The sequence below is a fragment of the Podarcis pityusensis genome (assembly GCF_964106645.2).
Source record: "Podarcis pityusensis genome assembly, chromosome: 2".
NCBI lineage: Eukaryota > Metazoa > Chordata > Lepidosauria > Squamata > Lacertidae > Podarcis > Podarcis pityusensis.
In genome coordinates, this window is record NC_138029.1 from 125,513,155 (window position 1) to 125,538,312 (window position 25,158).

At 44.5% G+C, this 25,158-nt stretch overlaps 2 protein-coding genes across 4 annotated transcripts; both read left to right on the plus strand.

Annotated features, from left to right (window-relative positions):
* Positions 1 to 4,895: 4,895 nt before the first annotated feature.
* LOC308465633 (vomeronasal type-2 receptor 26-like) lies at positions 4,896 to 13,285 on the plus strand (the record flags this gene model as incomplete). Its single annotated transcript, XM_080985663.1, has 6 exons — positions 4,896 to 5,104; positions 5,746 to 6,037; positions 7,299 to 8,087; positions 8,234 to 8,464; positions 10,140 to 10,266; positions 12,387 to 13,285. The coding sequence occupies 6 exons, from the start codon at positions 4,896 to 4,898 to the stop codon at positions 13,283 to 13,285; spliced, it is 2,547 nt and encodes an 848-aa protein (XP_080841789.1).
* Positions 13,286 to 17,537: 4,252 nt separating this feature from the next.
* LOC308469618 (uncharacterized protein) lies at positions 17,538 to 22,762 on the plus strand. 3 transcript variants are annotated; one of them, XM_080992342.1, is made up of 4 exons: positions 17,538 to 17,787; positions 19,018 to 19,071; positions 19,583 to 19,660; positions 20,534 to 22,762. In XM_080992342.1, the coding sequence occupies exon 4, from the start codon at positions 20,712 to 20,714 to the stop codon at positions 22,467 to 22,469; it is 1,758 nt and encodes a 585-aa protein (XP_080848468.1). In that variant the 5' UTR covers positions 17,538 to 17,787; positions 19,018 to 19,071; positions 19,583 to 19,660; positions 20,534 to 20,711; the 3' UTR covers positions 22,470 to 22,762. The 3 variants fall into 3 exon arrangements, with proteins under 3 accessions (XP_080848468.1, XP_080848466.1, XP_080848467.1); XM_080992340.1 differs by lacking the exon at positions 19,018 to 19,071; XM_080992341.1 differs by lacking the exon at positions 19,018 to 19,071 and having other exon boundaries at positions 17,538 to 17,747.
* The last annotated feature ends 2,396 nt before the right edge of the window (positions 22,763 to 25,158 follow it).

A 25,158-nucleotide genomic window follows, 5' to 3' on the forward strand; every position in this document is an offset into this window, starting at 1 on the left:
TGGGATTCTGATACAACTAATACCACTACTACTTCTAATAATAATAATAGTAATAATTTATTTCTCCAACCACTCTGGGAGGCTTACAGTACATATTGAAACATAATAAAACATGAAACTTCCTGATACAGAGTTTCTTTCAGATGCCTTCTAAAAGTTATGTAATTCTTTATCTCGTTGAAATGGGGCGGGGTGTTCCACAGTGAATGTGCCACAACTGAGAAGGCACTCTGCTTGCTTCCCTGTAACCTCAGTTCTCACAGTGAGGGAACCACCAGAAGCCCCTCGTAGCTAAATCTCTGTGTCCAGAAACGTACTGGGAGCATTCTCAGAAACGTACTGGGAGCCCGTGAAGATCCTTTAGGACTAATGTTACACGGTTTGGGCGGCGACTCCCAATCAACCAGTCTAGCTGCCGCATTGTGGATTGGTTGTAGTCACTGAATCTCCTTCAAGGGTAGCCCCACGTAAAGTACAATGTAGTAGTCCAAGTGGGAGACAACCAGGGCCTGCACCACTCTGGGGAGAGGTTCTGCGGGCAGGTAGGGTCTCAGCCGGTATCTACAAAGTTGATACACATTTACAAATAGTTTATGAGAAGTGAGATGGTTTTGGCAGAAGGCTCTTGATGAGGATCAAAAATGCAAGGCTAGGAAAAACACAGAACATGGAAGGACATGACTAAAGTTTTGGTTTTGGACAGGACATGGACATGGACATTGTTTTTAGATAGTAAGAAAGGAGATGAGTGGTATCAGGAAAATTAAATTGTTAGACTTGGACATAAAGAGAACTTGGCTAAAGTTTTGTTTCATCTAGAGAATATCGGTATGCATGTGATAATGGCCTCATGTAGGCATTTTCTTGTTTCTTTGCCAACAATTTAATATCACAAATGATGCTTGATTTTCAATGCTAACAATTTCAAAGTATAGCACCAAGTGTATTTAAGTCAAGTGATTGTCTGCTCTTCAGAAATAGCTGCACCTGGGCATAATCCGTCTCTCTGGAAATACCTTTGCTGCTTTGCATGTGTCAGTTTATTCTGATCTCTCATGCTGGTTCCTTCAGATTTCTTCCCTGTATTTCAGACTCTAATTCTTGAAGTAAAATCTCCTTTTATGACATTATTTCTGGTGTCTTTCTGTATGGTCTTAATAACTGACAAGCCCCTCATCTGTCTAGAATCTGTACAATTGCTGCCCGCAGTCAGACATCTCAGTTTGATTAATCTCACACCATTAGAGGGGTGACCCTAAATTAAAATCCTGCACAACAAACAACAAAAAGGGCCTTCTCCACCATATCCCTCAATGAGGTTGCTCAGTAAGGATAAATTGATGGGAATTAGGAGTGTAATTTTGTGTGACTACAATATAATCCCAAATTCTGGTGCTAAAAATAAATTCCTGATGTGAGTATGTGCTCAGAGGAATCCTGGACCTTAGTTCTGAATTACACATTGGGAGATTGCTGCAGAAATCAGCTCCAGTGTGCTTACAGGCATGCTTTGAGTATCTGTTTGGCTGATGTGAAAACAGGATGCTGGACTATATTAGCCTTATTCATCCCAACATAGGTGCAGGGCTCATCTGATGTTCTTATGATGCTCCACCCCGTAGTTGTCATTATTTTGCACCAGGCTCTGGTTTAACTAGAAGCTTGGGTAAAGCAAAGTAGGCCCTGAGTGTCTAATAGTGATAGAAGGGGAAGAGTTGAGAATTTCATCTTAACTGAGAGCTCCCATTATTGCTGGCTTGGTCTACTCACTTTATCCAGCAGCAGAGTTGTTAATGGATGAGGTGCAAAAGGGATGGCACCTAGTGGTCAGCAGCAGAAGATGTGAGGAGAATCAGAACTTACAGGGTTAAACTGTTCTGTGTGACGTCTCACATTCTGAGGCGTGGTTTGGTTCACACACAAAGATTCCCGTATGTGAATACTACACATAATAAATCAAACTGAACGCAGGCTTCTTGCTAATCTCTAACAGCCTTTAATGAGAAGAAAAACATCATAAATCAGTCCCGGCGAGAGAGCGGACATTCTTTCGTCTCTCAGCCAAAAACGAAAGGAAACTCACACAAGGCAACATTTTCTACCGCTGCTAAAGAACTCTGCTAAGAGCTAAGAGCTCAAGTTTTTTCTATCGGCACAAGCGTCCAAAGGCACGGGGGAAGTGTGCTGGGCGCCATCTTATCTCACAAAAGAAGCAGCTTAATGCAGAGCCAAACAGCAATAAGAGAATGGGAGAGAAAAAGGGTCTCTCCTCCCCTTAAAGAACCAGCGTGGTAAGGGTATGAATATTTACAATAGGTGGTGAACGTAAAATGGATCCAATTCCAAGTTACTGGGTCAGATAAACAAAAACAAGACATGGCATGTTCACACCTGATGAAAACCCATTCAGCACAAGGGAGGAAGAATTGTGGGAAGTTTAGGGTGGTCCAACATTGGAGATGTCAGACCTGCCTTTTGCAGCGAAGATGTGACATCACAAACACACATGACGTCACAAGTACACACTTTTGTTGTTGTGTAGTCATTTAGTCGTGTCCGACTCTTCATGACCCCATGAACCAGAGCACGCCAGGCCCTCCTGTCTTCCACTGCCTCCCGCAGTTTGGTCAAACTCATGCTGGTAGCTTCGAGAACACTGTCCAACCATCTCGTCCTCCGTCGTCCCCTTCTCCTTGTGCCCTCCATCTTTCCCAGCATCAAGGTCTTTTCCAGGGAGTCTTCTCTTCTCATGAGGTGGCCAAAGTCTTAGAGCCTCAGCTTCAGGATCTGTCCTTCCAGGGAGCACTCAGGGCTGATTTCCATAAGAATGGATAGGTTTGATCTTTTTGCAGTCCATGGGACTCTCAAAAGAGTCTCCTCCAACACCATAATTCAAAAGCATCAATTCTTCGGTGATCAGCCTTCTTTATGGAAGTACACACTGGGCACCCATAATATTGGGTAGAACTCGGTGCGCCTGATTTGAATTCCCCTTTTGAATAGCCCTGGGATCTTCTATGGACAATTGCCATAGATGTCACAAAACTTTACCAAAAGGTCTCTTTATCTACAAGTCTGACAACTTTAATTTTCTGAGACCATTTGTCTCTTACCTGACTATGTAAAATCAATGTCCATGTCCAGTCCAAAACCAAAACTTCAGTCATGTCCTTCCATGTCCTAGTTTTCTCCTAGTCTTGCATTTTTCATCCTCATCAAGAATCGTCTGCCAAATTCATCTCTCTTCTCATAAACTATTTGTAAATGTGTATGAACTTTTTAAGATACTGACTGAGACCCTAACTGCCCACAGTCTCCCCAGAGGGGTTCAAGCCCTGGTTATTTTCCGCTTGGACTACTACAATGTGCTTTACATGGGGCTACCCTTGAAGGTGACTCGGAAACTACAACTAATCCACAATGCGGCAGCTAGACTAGTTGATTGGGAGTGGCCGCCAAGACCATATAGCATCGGTCCTAAAGGATTTTCAGAGGCTCTTAGTACATTGCTGAGCACAATTCAAAGTGTTGGTGCTGACCTAACTGGCCTCTGCCATGTATACCTGAAGGAACATCTACACTCAGACATTCTGCCTGGACACTGAGGTCCCCCTTTGAGGGCCTTTTGCTAGTTCCCTCACTGCAACAAGTGAAGTTACAGGGAACCAGGGCAGAGAAGAAGAGGAGAGTTTGGATTTGATATCCCGCTTTATCACTACCCTAAGGAGTCTCAAAGCGGCTAACATTCTCCTTTCCCTTCCTCCCCCACAACAAACACTCTGTGAGGTGAGCGGGGCTGAGAGACTTCAGAGAAGTGTGACTAGCCCAAGGTCACCCAGCAGCTGCATGTGGAGGAGCAGGGAAGTGAACCCGGTTCACCAGATTATGAGTCCACCACTCTTAACCACTATGTTATCGCTCCTCCTTTGGAGGTAGGAAAATGGCATCTCCACCTTGTGGGTTTCCCTTTGTGTCAACTGGTTGGCCATTGTGAGAACAGGATGCTGGACATTGTGGGCCTTTGGCCTAATCCAACATCAAGGCTCTTCTGATGTCAATCATGTTTTGCCAAAGTCACCTTTACCCTTCATGATCCGTGGCAGCCTGTTGAGTAAACATGTTTTCTCCTGCCCTGCACCTGCTCCCATAAAGTTGCAGGGGACAACTTTATTCCCTTAACAATAATCACAATCACAGTGACCTAATTTTATTCTTTCCTGAGTCCAAGTAGCCCCCACCTCACCTGTTGAATATTGCCTTTGGGACCAATAAGGTAAATATCGCAATTAAGGGCAGCAGGAAGTTTTTTATTCAACGGTGCCTGAAAGGTTGGATGTATTATATATATATATATAGTGACACAAATCCTTGGGGCCAAGACATAGAGCAGGTGAAGTGGGAAGCTACATCTGTGTGATGCTGCCTTCTAGATCAGAAATTTTGACTGACTGGCTTTCCAGGAAAGACGCCCTCGGTCCAGTATACCTGAAGGAGCGTCTCCACCCCCATCGTTCTGCCCAGACACTGAGGTCCAGCTCCGAGGGCCTTCTGGCGGTTCCATCCCTGCGAGAAGCCAAGTTAGAGGGAACCAGGCAGAGGGCCTTCTCGGTGGTGGCGCCTGCCCTGTGGAACGCCCTCCCACCAGATGTCAAAGAGAAAAACAACTACCAGACTTTTAGAAGACATCTGAAGGCAGTCCTGTTTAGGGAAGCTTTTAATGTTTAACAGACTATTATATTTTAATATTTTGTTGGAAGCTGCCCAGAGTGGCTGGGGAAACCCAGCCAGATAGGCAGGGTATAAATAATATAGTAGTAGTATCCTTATCCTTATTAAGACCAGCAGCTAATGTTTGGTGGAACAGCTACAAGGAAAGCGTAGCAGGTAGATCCAGAATGATAACACTTCTTCTGTTCCTGCCTCTTGCAACCAGTGGGATGCAGCTGAGAGGAAAATGCCCACTGAAGCAGATCAAGGAGGAAATATTGGCTGCAAATTTTTACTGGCTAGCAGACCACCTCATTAGTGGAGTCACATTTTCAGGATTCTTTAACGATCAACCTCCTTTCACCTTTTTCAGCACCCCTGTCAGCAGACTTGACTCGTAAGCAATGATGCATTGATTTTCCATTTTTCCATTTTCCGTGATACACTTGTTTTCTGATATCCTTGAAATATTTCATTTCAGTTCAGTTCAGTTCATTTATTTCATTTAGTTAACAAGTTTTATGTTTCTGTGCAGATGCTGGCTAGGGAAACCTAACCAGAAGGGTGGGGTATAAATAAATTATTATTATTATTATTAGTGAAAAACCATGTTGCAACATAGCTTATAATGTGTTTTAAGTAATTATTGGTATTTTTGGCATGTACTGCTCTCCAAAGCATAACTTGTTTTCTAAAGGGTTGGAAGTGCTTTGGGATGTGTTTGAACACATTTCTTTGGGATGTGTTTGAACACATTTCTTTCCCCCATGCACAACAAAATCTATGCAACTGCAAATCGTAAATGTCAACTGTGCTTAGTCATTTCCAATGCAGCCTGGGGGTCAATTTGGCTCAAGGGACTTTTGGTAGGTCACCAGAAATGAGGCTGATTTGTGTTCTGGTCTTTCCTCCATACTCCTCCCTTGCAAAAATACTGCAGACACAGGTACAGGTAGATCTCTGTCTCTCTTTGCTCTACTTTGACCTCTTTTCATAGTTGCTTTGATTAATACAAAAAAGAATGTGACTTTTTCACAGCTGGGTGGATAGGAAGAACTCGCACGTTATTTCCTTCTCCCTTGCTGTTCGGGATATTAATCACAACCCCAGTCTCTTACCCAACATCACCCTCGGCTACAGCATCTATGATAACTATTCTGAGGGAAGACTGACTTCTGACTCCATGACAGACCTGCTTGCTGGTGGGAAAATCAATATTCCAAACTACCACTGTGGGAAACAGAAAAGGCTGCTAGCTGTTCTTGAAAAGAGTGAATTTGACATCTCCACACACATTGCAAGCATGTTGGGCATCTACAAGATCCCACAGGTAATCAATGGGTCCAAGTGAAACACACCTGGCAACATTAGCCACCTGGTTGTTGTTGTTGTTGTTGTTGTTCTTGTTGTTGTTGTTGTTGTTGTTGTTGTTGTTGGCATCTGTCATTGAAAGACAATGGAATGAGCCTCTGGGGTGTAGTCAAACCACTCTGTTGGCAGTAGCAAAGTGACCTCCACCGTGCGCAAGCCTGGGCAGTAGGTACAGAAATCCTGGGTTGCCAAGACGACAAGACCTCCCTCTCAGCCTCACTGCTGTGGTCCAAAGGAAAGCAGAGCAATACATTTGGCACAAGCTTGGCTGCAGGAGTTGCTGGAAGGAGGCAAACAAAGCACCACTCAGCTGGTGCAGGATTTGTGGAGTGTTTACTCCTTAGCCTTTTCTTTACCCAGATGTTGGAGGGGATGAAGGGTTATGGAACTCCCTTGCGGTTGAGGACAGACAGGCCCCTTTCTTTCTTTCTTTCTTTCTTTCTTTCTTTCTTCAAATGCTTTATTGAATTCCAAAAGAAAGTTTACATTCAGAAATAGAATAATACGTATTCCAGCATGATTAGCTTCTTTCATTATAAATAACTTCTATTATGACTTCCCATCAGCCCATCCTGGATCCTAAATGCTTTTAACATGTCACACATTTCTTTATCAGTCCAAATCAATCTCTATTATTTTGTTTTCCTATAATTTTCCTCATTTTTGCAGCAGTCACTGCAGACCTGCCAATGAATTCATTCGTGCCAACTCTCCAGCAATTTTGCTTGCCACTCCAGTTTGGTCAGGATTGAGTCTCCCTTCCAATTTCTGGCTATTAGCATCCTTGCTGCAACTGTGGCATATAAAAATATTTTCCTCACATTTTTGGGGATGTCGGTGCCCATTATCCATAGTAGGAAGGCTTCAGGTTTTTTTTGTAAAGGATATCTTAAATATCTTTTTAAATTTGTTATGTATTCTCTCCCAAAATTCCTTTACTTTTCTCCACTTCCACCACATATGTAACATAAAAATTTCTTTCGAGGTATAGCACACAGTAAACCTCAGATCTTCCTTCCACAATCTATCCCATTCTTCCATAGGGATATTATATCCAAAATCCTGGGACCATTTGACCATCCTATTGTCTTTATATGGCCTACTGAAAACTTTTCTTCTCCTGCAGCAGGCATTTTAATTGAAGTTTGATTATAGAGTTTTACCATCTGGATCGTTTTTCTGAAAAACAAGCCATCATTCTCTTTCTCTTCTTTTACCAGCTCAGTTATGGCTTTGCTCTTACTGATAAATTCCAGTCCCCTTTTGTCTACCGCATGACACCAAACCAAGAAACGCAGTACCAGGGGATGGTCCAACTCCTCCTGCATTTCAGGTGGACGTGGGTCGGCCTCTTTGCTCCAGACAATGACAATGGGGAAAGCTTCCTGAGTACCTTGACACCTCTAATGAACAAAAGGGAAATTTGTGTTGCCTTCACACAAAGAGTACAACGAGAAACTTGGCTGTGGATACCCCATGAAGCACCTGCCCTGTGGAGACAAGTCAGTGTATTTGTTTACTTTGCAGACTCTCAAAGTGGACTTTACATAATCCTAGAGGTTGAGTCCTTACTTGAAAGGATACAAACTGGGGGGAAAGTCTGGATAACCACAGTTTTTCATAACAAAATGTTGTTACATGATATTGATTGCTTCCGGTATGCCCATGGCTCTTTGTCCTTTGTAATGAAGACCAAAAAAAGGATGAAGAAGGACTATTATGGGCCAATGTCCTTGGCTAGTCAACAGTATTCAGAAGAAGCATTTGATTGTTCCTATTCAAAGCATGCCTTGTCTGTGAGGGGTATGACCAAATGCAGAGAGAAGGATAATGTGAAGATGCTGCCCCAGGAAGAGATTGAAAGAATCCAGTCCCAAGACAGCTATGTGAATTACCTGAGTATCCAAACTGTGGCTCAAGCTTTAAATGCCGCATATTCATCCAGGTCAAAGAGGTTGTTGATTTTGGGTGGAAGCAACTTGGAACTTCAAAAGCTACAGCCATGGCAGGTAATAATCTAGCATGGTCAGATGAATCCAGGCGAGAGATACTTTAGTTCTTATTCAGAGAAGATTAGGATGTAGAGAGAACATGAAACCATGTTACATAATTCAGCCCTGCTTACTCATTGCTGGATTTTCCTCTGTCATTCTAGCTTCATCGTTTCTTGAAAGAAGTCCAGTTCTACTCTAATACTTCAGCTGATGGGCAGTACTTGGATGAGAATGGGGCAATTGCTGTTGACTTTGATATCGTGAATTGGGTGCTGTTTCCTAATAACTCTCATGATAGAGTGAAAATTGGGAGAATAGAGAGACTAAAGTCCTCAAATCTGAAGTTCACCATTAACCCAGAAGCAATTGTGTGGCCCAAGCAATTTAAGAAAGTAGGAAAAATTGGATCTGCCATTTTATTATCTATGACATCTGCTATGCTGTAATAACATTTTGAATAGTACATATGAGGCTTTGACTGCAATCTTGTGGATGCTTCCTTTGAGCTATGTCCCACTGAGTTTAGTGGAACCTGCTCTTGAGTAAATATGTATAAAATTTCAAATAAATAGGAGAATCTCCAAAGCAGAGCAGAACACATTTCCCTGGCTTTGTTGTTGTTGTTGTTTAGTCGTTTAGTCCTGTCCAACTCTTCATGACCCCATGGACCACAGCGCACCAGGCACTCCTGTCTTCCACTGCCTCCCACAGTTTGGTCAAACTAATGCATGTAGTTTCGAGAACACTGTCCAACCATTTCGTCCTCTGTCGTCCCCTTCTCCTTGTGCCTTCAGTCTTTCCCAACATCAGGGTCTTTTCCAGGGAGTCTTCTCTTCTCATCAGGTGGCCAAAGTATTGGAGCCTCAGTTTCACGATCTGTCCTTCCAGTGAGCACTCAGGGATGATTTCCTTAAGAATGGAGAGGTTTGATCTTCTTGCAGTCCATGGGACTCTCAAGAGCCTCCTCCAGCACCATAATTCAAAAGCATCAATTCTTTGGCCATCAGCCTTCTTTATGGTCCAGCTCTCACTTCCATACATCACTATTGGGAAAACCATAGCTTTAACTATACGGACCTTTGTTGGCAAGATGATGTCTCTGCTTTTTAAGATGCTGTCTAGGTTTGCCATCGCTTTTCTCCCAAGAAGCAGGCGTCTTTTAATTTCGTGACTGCTGTCACCATCTGCAGTAATCATGGAGCCCAAGAAAGTAAAATCTCTCACTTCCTCCATTTCTTCCCCTTCTATTTGCCAGGAGGTGATGGGCCCAGTGGCCATGATCTTCGTTTTTTTGATGTTGAGCTTCAAACCATATTTTGCGCTCTCCTCTTTCACCCTCATTAAAAGGTTCTTTAATTCCTCCTCACTTTCTGCCATCAAGTGTGTGTCATCTGCATATCTGAGGTTGTTGATCTTTCTTCTGGCAATCTTAATTCCAGCTTGGGATTCATCCAGCCCAGCCTTTCGCATGATGAATTCTGCATATAAGTTAAATAAGCAGGGAGACAATATACAGCCTTGTCGTACTCCTTTCCCAATTTTGAACAAATCAGTTTTTCCATACCCAGTTCTAACTGTAGCTCCTTGTCCTTGGTGCCCTCTAAATATTGTGGACTACAACTCCCATGCACCCCAGACAGCATCATACAAAGATATCTGAGGGGCACCAGGTTGGGTAAGGCTGGAGTATCATTGGCAGATGTGATGGCAACAGATGGAGGAGTTGTTTTATTGCTGATGTTCATATGAGGGTTTATGCCATGCTCCTGTTTCTTGTTAACTGTTAATCTACTATTACAATTTGTAATACTATTGTAGCTTAGAAATGTGAGATTTCAATGTTAAGGGCGGGGGCAGAAGTAGACCCAAAAGGTTTCTCTGCCATGCAGCTCTGCAAAAAAACACCAAAAAAATGTAACTGCCCAAAATATGGTCTGCAGTCACCTGAGGTTATTGGAAGCAAATATCTCCTCTCCGGGATCCTTCCAAAATTCTATTATCTGTGTCCCAAGGCATAAATACACCTTTCACTTTCTCCTTAATGCTCAATTTTCTCTTCATGCCTAGACCGTACCTCGATCAAGATGCACAGAAAGCTGTCTCCCTGGATATTCCAGAAAAGTTCAGGAAGGGAAGCCACCCTGCTGCTATGATTGTTCTCCCTGCTCAGAAGTAACCATCTCCACTCAGGAAGGTAGGAGAGGAACTCAGAGAAAATGGCCTTTGATGGGAGGATGGGGCAAATATTTGAACTACTGCAAACATGATGTTAGTAATGGCTAGTTCCATCATCTGTCAGGTGGGGACCATTGGCATTCTCAGAGAACAATGGAGGCATTCATGATGAGTTCAAACACTGTCAGGTGTGGACAATCCTCGCCTTCCTTTGGTAACTGCACAGATAAGAATTAATGAACCGTTTATAATTTATACTCTTTTTATTCCGTCATCTGGCTGCAAGCAAAGATCCACATCCCTCCACAAGGAGAGCAGTTGGCTACTCTAAATCCTCCCCCCTCTACCCCGCACAACATCCTGGCGCAAACGAGAAGTTCCTTCTCCTCTCTGCATTCTTTGTTCTCTAATGCAGATGGACCTCCTAGTTTGTGGGGAGGGAGGGTCCCCCAGACTCTCCTATGTTCCCTCCCTTCTGTTCTCTTTCCATTATCTCGTAGCTAGGTAACTCTTGTGTAATCTGCTCGGTGTCTGTGTCTCTCCCTCTTCAGAAAGGAGCTGATCTGCCTGAGAATGCAATCCCCAATCCTCTGATTCAGAGCATGCCCTGACAGGCACCTCTTTTTCTAGAAAATAGCACTGGAAATAAGGAAAGGAAAGGAAAATATAGTCTAGTAGCACCTTAGAGACCAACTAAGTCTGTTCTATGTCTGCGCTACTCTGAAACAGAAGTCACCAGACCCTTATACAGTGGTACCTCAGGTTAAGTACTTAATTCGTTCTGGAGGTCCGTACTTAACCTGAAACTGTTCTTAACCTGAAGCACCACTTTAGCTAATGGGGCCTCCTGCTGCCGCCACACCGCCGGAGCACAATTTCTGTTCTCATCCTTAAGCAAAGTTCTTAACCTGAAGCACTATTTCTGGGTTAGCAGAGTCTGTAACCTGAAGCGTATGTAACCTGAGGTACCACTGTATATAGTGGGAGGGTGGGGTGGGGTATTTCTCAGAAGGGTACTAGGGGATGGGTGATTAGCTCAATGGGTATGGTAAATATGCTGAAGACTGATAACGACTGCAATTAGTCATAAAGGAACAAAGCAATGGATAGTATGCAGATGACCAAAAATAGCTTTCGCATGTGTAATGAGACATGAATCCAATGTCTCTATTCAGACCAGGTCTCTCCATAGTTTCCCCACCCCTAAGAAAACTTAAGGATATAAGAAAGGACTTGCTGCATAGAAAGAACAGCCCTCCCACCCCCATGTGATCTGCAGCAACTAGTATTCAAAGGCATTCAGAGGACACCTCCAATGTTGCAGGGAGCACGTGTCAATGAATCAGGTCCTGGGGACTTTCTTGATGAGTGAGGGGAAAGTGAGCAAGAGTGCCAGGGTGTATTGGGTTCACCAAACCTGTAGCTTCAGGGGGGTTCGCGTCCTGCCATGGAGTCAGTCAGCACTAGGGCCAGAGAGACAATTTCTGAGAGGTCCCAGCAGATCAGGAAAGGAGATAGTGCCACACAATAATACTACTCCAACTTCCTCGGAGGAATCATGGAACACTAATGTAATACTTTATTTTGGAAATTATTATTCTAGCTTTCATTTATTATAAATAAAGTTGGGGTTTAACACATCTGCTTCTCAATACAGTGGTTACAATCAGGTTACATACACTTCTGGTTACATACACTTCAGGTTACAGACTCCGCTAACCCAGAAATAGTGCTTCAGGTTAAGAACTTTGCTTCAGGATAAGAACAGAAATCATGCTCCAGGAGCGCAGTGGCAGCAGGAGGCCCCATTAGCTAAAGTGGGGCTTCAGGTTAAGAACAGTTTCAGGTTAAGAACGAACCTCCGGAACAAATTAAGTACTTAACCAGAGGTACCACTGTATTCAAACATAACAAGAAGCTGCCATTATACTGAGTCAATCTATTGATCCATTTAACCCACAGTTGTCTAATCCAGGGGTTCATTATTTTTTCCTGGTCTTTGCACTAGACGTTAATTTTTCGCGGTGAATAATAGCAGTTGGGTGCTGCTGCCAACCTGTCAATCAACAATAGTGCTGTCAGCAAATTTCAAATGTGTGACTGATGTTAGGATACCGAAGTGTGTTTTTCTCTATGCAGATGCTAATGAATGCACCAGATGTCCAGAAGATCAGCATCCAAATGAGGATAGACAACAATGTGTCCCCAAAATATTTACCTTCCTGTCCTATGAAGAATATTTGGGGAGCCTCCTGGCTTCCCTTGCTCTCTCCTTATCCTTAACCACAGGTTTTGTGTTAGGAATCTTCACTAAATACAAAGAAACTCCCATAGTCAAAGCCAACAATAGGGACCTCTCCTACATCCTCCTCCTGTCTCTACTGCTCTCCTTTTTGTCCTCCTTCCTCTTCATTGGAAAGCCAAGGAACGTGACCTGTCTTCTCCGTCAAACAGCCTTCTGCATCATCTTCTCAGCTGCTGTCTCTTCTGTCTTGGCAAAAACCATCACTGTAGTCCTGGCCTTCCTGGCTACTAAGCCAGGGAACAAGGTGAGGAGATGGCTGGGAAAGAGATTGGCCCACTCCATTGTCATTTCCTGCTCCAGTGTGCAAGTTCTCATCTGCACCATCTGGCTGGGGATCTCTCCTCCATTCCCAGACTTTGACCTGAGCTCCCAGCTTGGAGTAATCATTGTCCAATGCAATGAAGGGTCTGTTGCCATGTTTTATGGTTCTCTTGGCTACATGGGCTTCCTGGCTGCCATCTGCTTCACAGTGGCTTTCTTAGCAAGGAATCTGCCTGGGGCATTCAATGAGGCCAAGCTGATCACCTTCAGCATGCTGGTCTTCTGCAGTGTTTGGGTGTCCTTTGTGCCCACCTACCTGAGCACCAAGGGGAAATTCATGGTAGCCGTGCAGGTCTTCTCTATCTTGGCCTCCAGTGCTGGGCTTCTGGGCTGCATCTTCATTCCCAAATGCTACATTATTATATTGAGGCCTGATTTGAACACAAAGGAGCACCTGACAACAAAAAACTAAATATGACATTTGATCCTTAGTTCTAGGGGTATCATAAAATTGTACAGGTAGAAGCCCCAGCCACAATCTCAACTGGAGTAAAACTGTTCATGACCCATTGCAGGATTTCATAAGCTGCTTAAGAAGTTTCAAACTGAATTACTAAAGTACAAAATGTACTTAGCTAAATTAGAAGAAAATGATATTAAACTGGGTACATAGGGATATCTTTAAAAGTCATATGGGATTCTGATAATATAACTAATACCACTACTACGTCTAATAATAATAATAATAATAATAATAATAATAATTTATTTATTTCTCCAGCCACTCTGGGCGGCTTACAGTACATATTCAATCAATCAATCTTTATTACGGTCCAGAGACCCAACAAATCATTACAAATCAATACACAATTCATACAGCCTACCTCCAGGTTAATCAAGCATTGTGTTTAGAATATAGGGCTCATTTGAATATAGCAGCCTCATTTTAAAAGCAGCCCATGGATCAAAACTGTAAGGGGAGGGGAAACATAAGGGTCAGACTGAGTCCAAAGCAAAGGCCAGGTGGAACAGCTCTGTCTTGCAGGCCCTGCGGAAAGATGTCAAGTCCTGCAGGGCCCTAGTCTCTTGTAGTCTCTGGTCTCTCTATGGCATTTAAATGTTCCATAATGTTCAAGGATTGGTCCGTTACGTAGGACATCAGTGAGTTTGAGAATGTCCACATGGTTAGACCCTGCTCCACAGGCGGGAAACAGCGCCCTTCCCACAGTTTCTCCATTTGCAGCCACATCAGACAGGTCCGACAGGGCCTTTTGATCTCTTTTATTCCTCTGTCGCCCTTCCATAATCAAGGGATAATATAGAAGGATCTGGCAACTTCTGTTTCAGTGTATCTGAAGAAGTGTGCTTGCACACGAAAGCTCATACCAAGAACTAACTTAGTTGGTCTTAAAGGTGCTACTGGAAGGATTTTTTTTATTTTGACAAGGGATAATATATCACACAAAGCAAGACCCAGACATGTGGGGGCTAGTCCAGGTATATGCTCAGTGCCCAGAAGCAAAGGCTTGGAGGAGCGTGGCTTTGGGGTAATCTGGCTGCCAGTTGGCACGGTGGTCCACGGGTAAGGTCTGGGTAAGTCCTAGACTGAGTGAAGTCAGCGACAGTCACTTGCCCTGTGCTCAGTCTGTTTCCCCGAAAATAAGACAGTGTCTTATATTAATTTTAGCTCCCAAAGATGCAATAGGTCTTATTTTCAGGGGATGTCTTATTTTTCCATGAAGAAGAATACAGTACACATTTATTGTTGAACAAAAAAATGGAAATTTATTATCTGTATACGGTACAATGTGCACGACTCCTGCCCCGCACGACTCACTCACTGTCTAATTGTGAGTCAGCCAGACTCCATCAGGGCAGAGTGAGCAGCAGGCGGCAGCTTGTCCTGGTGTCAGCGTGGGCTCTCTGATTTCATAGAATCATAGAATCATAGAGTTGGAAGAGACCACAAGGGCCATCGAGTCCAACCCCCTGCCAAGCAGGAAACACCATCAGAGCACTCCTGACATATGGTTGTCAAGCCTCTGCTTAAAGACCTCCAAAGAAGGAGACCCCACCACACTCCTTGGCAGCAAATTCCACTGTCGAACAGCTCTTACTGTCAGGAAGTTCTTCCTAATGTTTAGGTGGAATCTTCTTTCTTGTAGTTTGGATCCATTGCTCCGTGTCCGCTTCTCTGGAGCAGCAGAAAACAACCTTTCTCCCTCCTCTATGTGACATCCTTTTATATTTAAAGAGACTTCACACTGTCTGAACAGCTCCGGCTGTGCTGCAGCCAATCAGTGAGTTGTGCAGCGGCGCCCGCCGCTACGGTCCAGAGGAGACACCTTATGGTAGCTTCGGGGGCCTTATATTCTGGGGTGGCCTTATTATCAAGGAGGCCTTATATTTGGGGAGGGCCTTATATTACAGCGAGAGGCAAAACTGGAAGTAGGTCTTATTTTCAGGGGATGTCTTACTTTCGGGGAAACAGGGTATGTCAAGGTTGATGTCACAGGTGCTTTTCCCAACAGGGGTTCCCTCCCCTGTGAAGAGGTGGCAAAGGGGTCCTTTAGTGGGTCCCTTCAAATACAGGTATTGATGGGTCAGGTTCAGGGCTGTCAGGTTCCAGGAAGCGATGTCTCCCCTGTAGTATTGGCCCCAGGTCACAGCCACTGCTACCAGAGGCAGGCCTTGCTTTTGGTGACTTGGTGCATGTGCACAGATCCAGTGTTACCGGAAAAATCCAAGGGCTCCCTTGGACAAAAAGTAAAGACACCAACCAGAGTAAATTGGAGCAAATCAGCAGCCTGTAGGCTTGGCCTTTATTGAACTGTTGCAACAGGGTGTTCCCCTCACTTGCAGGAGAGAGGAAAAGACACAGAAAATGGTGTGCAAGACCTTATAAAAACTTTTGAAATTCCCATCCTCTAGGTCAAGCCCACCCCCAGAAACATCATGCATACATTACAGAAAGGAGGGGTTGAGGGAGGAGTTGTGGTGGTAACCTGAGTGTCCTGTCACCTGGCTGGTTCCCTTCTACCCCTCCCCATGAGTCATTTTCTGAAGACAAAAGGTAGCCGCAGTTTCCTGCCCCCTGAGGGAAGATCTGATCATTGTCCTTTGTTCCAGTCCATGCAGAATCCACTCCCATATGCAAGTTCTTTGTGATCTTGATTGTCTTCTTAAAAAAAATCCTTCCAGTAGCACCTTTAAGACCAACTAAGTTAGTTCTTGGTATGAGCTTTCGTGTGCAAGCACACTTCTTCAGATACACGAAAGCTCATACCAAGAACTAACACTAGCACACGAAAGCTCATACCAAGAACTAACTTAGTTGGTCTTAAAGGTGCTACTGGAAGGATTTTTTTTATTTTGACTATGGCAGACCAACACGGCTACCTATCTGTAACTTGATTGTCTTCTGTCTGGGATCATCAGGGTTGGCATAGCAACTGGGCAGGGCTCCTGTGGATGTGCTGGTATGGTGAAGGGATTATGGTGCCCTGTATCAAACCTTCCCCATTTTGTAGTCTTTCCTTCATGGAGTAAAATAAAAGTGGAACAGTGCAAATCCGATGTATGGTTGATTTTCTATGAATTTATAACAGAAGTGTAGCGTATGTAGTGTGCGAGTGTGAGTGTGTGTGAAGTTTGTACAAACTGAATGATGGGGGGGGGGGTTTCCTGCTACACCAGCAGTTGGGGTAGGGAGCTTCTCTGGCCACCTTGTTCAACAGTCGGATATGAGTTTTGGTCCCAGGAGGAAAGAAGATCTTGCTCTGTGTACAAAGGGGTTGGGCCAACGTGCCTCGGACAGGGGTGCCCAAACTTTCAAAGAGGGCCAGATTTGATGAAGTGAACATGTGGAATGGCCGACCAAAGTTGTTGACCTTTTTTAGGACTGAAGTTGTTGATTAGACCCCCAAAATGGACTTTGGTGATGCGTGGCCTAGGGGATGCAGAGGGTCATTGGTTTTCAGAAGTCTCACGTCCTTGGTGACCCCCCCCCCCGGCACCTCTGAGGCCTGGTGTGATCCCAACTTGGGGTTTTGTGCAGCCCCTGCAGTGTGAAGCCAGCCTTCTAGGTATTCTGGCCCTTCCCAGTCGTTGGTTACTCCAATGTCCCAGAGGCAACAAAATCACTATAGGCAAAGTCCTTGCAGTTCGGTCTTCTGGGGCTGAGAGTCCATTCGAAGGCATTGGCTCCCAAAGATCAAGTTCTCTGTGGGGTGGTTAGAATCTGTGTAGATATAAACAGCTCCCCCATTGTCCACCTCTGTCTAGTTCGGGTGCTTGGAAACTTCTCCTTGGCTGTAAAGGAGGGAGCTACTGTTTGCACATCACAGGCAATTTTGTTGATGTCAAGGAGATAAAAAATTACACAACTTTTTGAAGGTAAGCCCTGTTCAGGGAAGTTTTTAGTTTTGATGTTGTAATGTGTTTTTACTATTTATTGTTGGGAGGCGCTCAGAGTGGCTGGGGAAACCAAGTGAGGTGGGCGGCCTACAAACAATAAAATTATTATTATTATTATTATTATTATTATTATTATTATTATTATTACTACTACTATCCCTCCAATCTCGCCGGCCAAGCGATGCTTAGCTGCCCTGCACCCCTTAGGCACCTTTGTGGGAATGGAAATGAGAAGTCCACCAAGGGCGTCCCTATGAGAGCCCCATCCCCAAACAGGACTCTCGGGACGCGTCCCCCGTTTCCCCGGGAGGAATCCCTTGGGGCGCTGCTGGCTGCGCGCGTGTGGCGAGGCGCGTCTCTTGCTGGAGAGAAGGAGAGTGCATGGAAGGGGTTACGGAAGCGAGAGAGCCGAGATGCCTAGAGAGGCCTGGGAAGAGACCCCTCCCTCCCCCACTGCCGTCTCTTACCTCCTCCTCCCCCCTCCCTGCTCGTCCTGGGAGGCTCCTCCGGATGGAGAGGTCGGTGCGCTGGAGAGAGATTCTGCGCGCAGGACGAGGGGTGAGCCGTGCCAAGGGGGTCTCTGGGCGCAGGAGAGACTGGGGACGGAGGGGGCAGAGGAACTTGGGGAGGAAGGGAAGCACCCCTGGGGGAGGAAAGCTCCGTCCAGCATTGGCAGCGGGTGCAGAGAGAGAAAGAGACGCTGCCCTTTGGAAGGGAGGTCTCCCACTTGGGCGCTGGCGGGGGAATCTCCGGAGACGCTGCCTTGGCTTTTCCCTTCTGCCCAGAAACCTGCCTTGGGGAGAGGGGTCCCTGAAAATGAGAGGGTGTCCAATTCCCCACCATCCCCTACTTCCCGGAAGCTGGACTCTCCTTTCCCCACCCCCAGGCCAGCTGCTGCTGGGGGATCCAGAAGCGGGACTCTGCTGCTGCTGCTTGGTTACACCAAGCCAGGCCATTGGTCCAGCTGGAGAGAAGAGGAAAGCGCAGGAAGCTCTTGAGAGGAAGGAGAGAGGGCTGTCCAGAGGGGGTCTTTGCTTCTGGAATCCTCTTCCAGGAAAGGACAGAAACTCAGAAACTCGTTTGCCTCTCCCTGGATTTCAGTTTTAAGTGTCAATTCCACTGCATAGTTAATTGACAGCGATAATGTAGTGCACTATTTAAAAAAAATGACTGGAGGTGCTATGGAAATTCTTTCAGGATTTGTATATACAGTGGTACCTTGGGTTACAGACGCTTCAGGTTACAGACTCTGCTAACCCAGAAATAGTACCTCGGGTTAAGAACTTTGCTTCAGGATGAGAACAGAAATCGTGCGGTGGCAGTGGGAGGCCCCATTAGCTAAAGTGGTACTGAAGGAAGGTGAGGACAGGTGACCCCACCTAGGCCCGAAGTCACACACCCCTCAATAATCACCCCAGGCCTCAAAACTGTCCAAAATTCCTTTTGTCTTCTAAAAATCCACAGCTACAGCTTTTCTGTGGATTCTCACAAGATGCTGGTACATAGGCAAAATGTTATTCTTTTATCAGCACAAGAAGGCTTCAAAAGCTAATGAATAGACTTTGTCAGAGCAGGCCTGAGAACTGACTTTTATCTCATTCAGTTGCAACATCTTTGGACATGCTGAACCGCTCTCATTCCCCCTTTCCTGGGAAGGGTGCCAAGAGTCCACAGGTTAAGAACAGTTTCAGGTTAAGAACAGACCTCCAGAAAGAATTAAGTTCCTAACATGAGGTACCACTGTAATTTACAAATGGACAGCCTTTCTATAACTTTTTTCTTGTTTAGGCAATGTCAGAGGGATTTACAAGCTGAGACACAATCCATCAGCACCCAAAGACAGTAAATGCGTGCACCTTCCCAGTCTGGGGTGCTTCAAGGGCAAAAGGCGCATTATCATTATCAGGATAGACAATGCCTGTGACTGGAGGCTTTCCACACAGACAGGTGCAGATGTAGATCAATTATTGCCATTATTACTGGTGAGGTGTTTGAGATTCCCATATCTACAAACACTGTGTGAGAGAGAAGGGGAGTGGGTGGGATCATATTTTATAGCAATGCTGAAATTTTGTCTGTAACATTTGATGAACTGATATTGTGGTACGAATTCCAAAACAACTTTGCAAAACCCACAAAGAAACACACAGGTTAATGGTGGCGTGAGCTTTCCTGGCCCGCAATCTGCAGCATTCTCCTGCTGTCCACAAAGGTCTAGGCCATTATAGGTTTATTCGCCTCCAATGGGCCACCAGAAACTTTGTTGTTTTTGCTTCAAAAGATAAATGTTCCTGAAGACTTTGACAGTCACATATGACATAAACGGCACTTCTCTTTTACTTGTTCCACACAGGAGAGACTCTGACTCACAAGTCTAAGCACATCTTGCTAGAAAAAGAAAAACACAGAAATGTGAAGGGGAAATTGAGAGGTAAGCCCTTTGAGTATGCAGTGAGACATTTCACTACGTTTGTTGCTGTTGTTTAGTCGTTTAGTCGTGTCCGACTCTTTGGGACCCCATGGACCAGAGCACGCCAGGCACTTCTGTCTTCCACTGCCTCCAGCAATTTGGTCAGACTCACTACGTTAAAACATATAAAAAGCCCTGTTGGATCGAGAAGATGACCCACTTTTGGCTTGTCTTCTGCAATTTCACCCATTTACCCATGTTTCTGTGGAGAGACATTGCCTCCAGTCCGCCCTTCCCTGCCCATTGCTAGGCAGGTTGTAGGCAGAGATACCTTTTTCTTTCTTTTTTACCTTTACGCAGAGATAACTACGTCCCACTCTTCCTCTCCATTCCACCAAATTCCCAGTATTAACCACTATATCAATTCTCATGTCTTTGGGATTTAAGGGAACGGGAAGATTGCTACTGAAATTCAGGGGTTCCTGTAGTCCATTATTACGATTGATTGAATTTGTTAGTCCCTTTAGTTTACCAGGTCAACCCAAAGAAACTTGCAACCAAACATTTTAGTGATTAGGACAAAAATGTCATTCGGAATTCTGAACCGGAGAAATAAAGAGCAGGATCCTGGAGAGAGAGCAGCTCCCTTTCCGGTGAGGAACCTCTGTATTTAAATTGGCAATTCAAGAGAACCAGTGTATCTAGGATCATGCTGCATTATTAACGATACTTGATCATGATTAAAAGTTGATGATGCATTACTATTATCTGACATTATTTCATTTCCTAAAAAATAGGAACATAGAAAAAGGAAGAGTGTAGGAGATGTTAAATTAAGAGAAGGTACCAAAGGCACTTGATGTGTGTTATATTCCTTTGTCCTCTTCTTTACAGGATTTCCTTTCCCCCTACTCGGAAGCAAGCGATAGAAAGGACAGTCAGAGCATTCTGTACTTTCATTAGGAATCATGAATAAACCATTTCAATATATGGAATAAACAATGTGATTCAGTCAGTGAACACACTTAGTTCACATCAATGAACTGAAATTGTGGAGATACCACTTAAAGGTATGGATTGTGGCAAGGACATCTGTGGGAGTGGTACTCCTACAAAGCATCAAGGAACTCGCACAGGGGAAAAACCATTTAAATGCATGGAGTGTGGAACATGCTTCCGTCATAGACAATCGCTAAGAAGGCATCAATATACTCATACAGGGGAGAAACCATATAAATGTTTTGAGTGTGGAAAATGCTTCACACAGAGTGGAAACCTCTATATACATATGCGAACTCACACAGGGGAGAAACCATTTAAATGTATGGAGTGTGGAAAGAGCTTCCTTTTGAGTAATCAACTTAATGCACATCATCAAACTCACACGGGTGAGAAACCATTCAGATGTATGGAGTGCGGAAAGAGCTTCTCTCAGAGTGGACAGCTTAAAAGACATCAGCGAAGTCACACAGGGGAAAAACCATTTAAATGCATAGAGTGTGGGAAGTGCTTCATCGATAGTGGAACACTTAGAAAACATCAATGGACTCACACAGGGGGAAAACCATTTAAATGCATAGAGTGTGGAAAGAGCTTCAGTCAGAGTGGAATCCTTAAATACCATCAACGAACTCACACAGGGGAAAAACCATTTAAATGCACAGAGTGTGGAAAGAGCTTCTCTCGGAGTGGACACCTTCAAAACCATCAACGAACTCACACAGGGCAGAAACCATTTAAATGCATGGAGTGTGGAAAGAGCTTCACAAAGAGTGGGACGCTTAGAAGACATAAGCAAACTCACACAGGGCAGAAACCATTTGAATGCATGGAGTGTGGAACAAGCTTCCGTCATAGAGAATCACTAATAATGCATCAATGTACTCATACAGGGGAAAAACCATATAAATGTTTTGAGCGTGGAAAGAGCTTCCTTTTGAGTAATCACCTTAATGCACATCATGAAACTCACACTGGAGAGAAACCATTCAGATGTATGGAGTGCGGAAAGAGCTTCTCTCGGAGAGGACAGCTTAAAAAACATCAGCGAAGTCACACAGGGGAAAAACCATTTAAATGCATAGAGTGTGGAAAGAGCTTCAGTCGGAGTGGAAACCTTAGAAAACATCAATGGACTCACACAGGGGAGGAACCATTTAAATGCATAGAGTGTGGAAAGAGCTTCACAGAGAGTGGAATCCTTAAAAAGCATCAACAAACTCACACAGGGGAAAAACCATTTAAATGCATGGAGTGTGGAAAGTGCTTCAGTCAGCGTGGAAACCTTAAATACCATCAACGAACTCACACAGGGGAAAAACTATTTAAATGCATAGAGTGTGGAAAGAGCTTCAGTCAGAGTGGATACCTTAAATACCATCAACGAACTCACACAGGGGAAAAACCATTTAAATGCATAGAGTGTGGAAAGAGCTTCTCTTTGAGTGGACACCTTAAAAACCATCAACAAACTCACACAGGGCAGAAACCATTTAAATGCATGGATTGTGGGAGAAGCTTCACTAGAAGTGGGACGCTTAGAAGACATCAACAAATTCACACAGGGCAGAAACCATTTGAATGCATGGAGTGTGGAAAATGCTTCCGTCATACACATTCGCTAAGAATGCATCAATTTTCTCATACAGGAGAGAAACCATATAAATGCATGGAGTGTGGAAAGAGCTTCGGTCAGAGTTCGAGCCTTAATGCACATCTACAAATTCACACAAGGGAGAAACCTTTTAAATGCATGGATTGTGGGGGAAGCTTCACTAGAAGTGGAACGCTTAGAAGACATCAGCAAACTCACAGGGGAAAAACAATTTAAATGTATGTTTGGTTGCAGAATAAATCCAGGCATATCTGGAGGATATGGACCATTTGGACTGCATTTCTTCCAGTTGAGTGTCAGGCCCTGCCATCAGACTGAGACCGCCTTGTTGGCACTGGTTGATTATCTCTGGCAGGCGAGGGACAAAGGTAAAAGCTGTTTCCTGGTTCTGCTGGATCTCTCTGTTTCTTTTAATGCCATTGACCACGGTATCCGGTTACCGATTTGTGATAAAAATATATACCTTACCCAATTACCCAAGAGTAAAGCTTTACTGGTCAGGTTGGCAACCGCTGAACCACGAGTATTATTTACAAACTCCTCCAGTCATCGTGCGCACAAAGTCCCCACACCTCTCACCTCTTGGCTTGACCTCTCAGAAGTCAAGATAGAGTGATCTGAATTAACCCAGAAAGCGCCACCTCATTTCCCCAATGCCACCTCTGCTTTGTGAAATACATTCCCAATAAAATGACATTGTAAATATTAACATAGCCTCATGGACGGTCTAGGAGGGTTGGGAGTTAGGGGCAGGGTAATGCAGTGGTTCCACTCCTTCCTCCTAGGCCGTGCGCAGAAAGTGGTGTTGGGGGTTGAGCATTTCAGAGCTTTGCATGCTCTGTTCACAGCCCACCTCTTTCTCTCCAGGACGTCTTCCAGGCTCTGAATTCTTCCTTGGCCGCTTTGGGAATTTCATCCATGTCCCATGAGCCAGCCAGCTGGGGTTGGGGGGCTCTCCTGGCTATGGGCAGCTGGGTGGGACTCTTATTTATTTGCTTTTGCAAATAAAAGCCAGGATTATTTGCATATAAATGCTTTTGCAAATAAAGGCCAGGAATGTCTTCACTGACTGGCAGCAGCAACCTGGGATTTCATAACAAGGGTTTCTCCCAGATGCCGGGGGGGGGGGTCAACCTGGGACCTTTTTCTTGCATGCAAGGCAGATAGAATAACAGAATTATATTTAGTTAGTTTATGTATTTCATAAATTCAATCACTGCTTGATTGCAAAATCCTAAAAGTGGTTAAAAGTAAAATGAAACTAAAAGATCGTGGAAAAGTCACCAGCATGCAGTCCAATCCTTTTCTGAGAACAGCAGTGTCAGTGCCTATGATTTCAGAATCACAGCTGAACAATCCCCAAGAAATGAAAATGGAAGTTGACAACAGGACAAGAAAAATGGATTCTTTGCACCCTAATGGTTGCCAAGAGGCTGATACTGATGAACTAACTGGAAGAATAAAAACATGACAACACGAAAGACAATGCAACACATGAACAGATTGCCTATAGACGCAGACTCTGTTTGGACATATATATTGATATTTGGAATGAATTCATACTAAATGTAGTGGGATATTCGTAGCCATGTATGCATTAGGATAGTAACATCACTTATAGCTATATAGTAATGAATAGAAATGATATTTAAGTAAAGTCAATAAAAAAAGAAAAATGTGTGTGGGGCAGAAAATAGGCAAAGGTGCAGCGTGATACATTCAGTAATTTTGCTGTACTTTCCCCCTAAAATATTTGGCGTGCATTTTGCACCAGGTATGAAGTGTTGGTTAGCTTAGTATTTTAAGAACAGCAATACATATAACAGCCCTAATAAAGGAACAAAGAAGAGACAGAAAGACTGAAACCACCTTCTTATGTGCACAAAGTAATCTTGAAACCCTTATATAGTGTTGTTATAAGTAAATAACAACACGACGTCATTCTTGGCTACGTGGAAGAAGTGGTCAGATAAGACATTATCTCTGGTGGTAGCAGGAATAAAGGGGGTGTTTGAGGGACGTGGGTGGCGCTGTGGGTTAAACCACAGAGCCTTGGACTTGCTGACCAGAAGGTCAGCGGTTCGAATCCCCGCGACGGGGTGAGCTCCGGTTGCTCGGTCCCTGCTCCTGCCAACCTACCAGTTCGAAAGCACGTAAAAGTGCAAGTAGATAAATAGGTACCGCTCTGGCGGGAAGGTAAACAACATTTCCGTGCACTGCTCTGGTTCGCCAGAAGCGGCTTAGTCATGCTGGCCACATGACCCGGAAGCTGTACGCCGACTCCCTCGGCCAATAAAGCGAAATGAGCGTCACAACCCCAGAGTCGGTCACTACTGGACCTAATGGTCAGGGGGTCCCTTTACCTTTACCTTAGTGGGAGAACCAGGAAAGACCAGGTGTGTGACAGGAGTGTGCAAAATGCTTCACAGGTTCTGCAGAACTTGGCCAATTGGGAAAACCTATCCTAGAGAACTCAGTGGGAATTACTTCTGAGTAAAGTCTTTAGGATTGCACAAGAAAACATCGTGTAAAGGGGGGGGGGGCAGAGCACGAGACTCGGGGGCCAAAGAGGCGAAGTGAGAAGTGAAGAAAAGAAAGCAGAGAAGTGCCCGTGCTTTGCAGTGGATTTATAAATAAAAACTATAAATAAAGGTCTATGTGAAAGCAAAACGTGTAACTAGCTATCTTTCTATGGGGCGGCCCCACAGGAAGGAAAGAAGCTCGGAAGGCGGCCATTGTCGGGAAAAGGCTGAGGGACACTGGGCTCCATGACCTTCGGGGCGGGGGGGTCCTTTCCCACTACATTCCTAGGACTCTGCTTACAGGGAGCAATCTCCTGCCTCTCCCCCCTCCCCTGGGTCAATGAACTCGCTTCCTAGAGAGGCAGGAAGTGACGAAAGAGGGC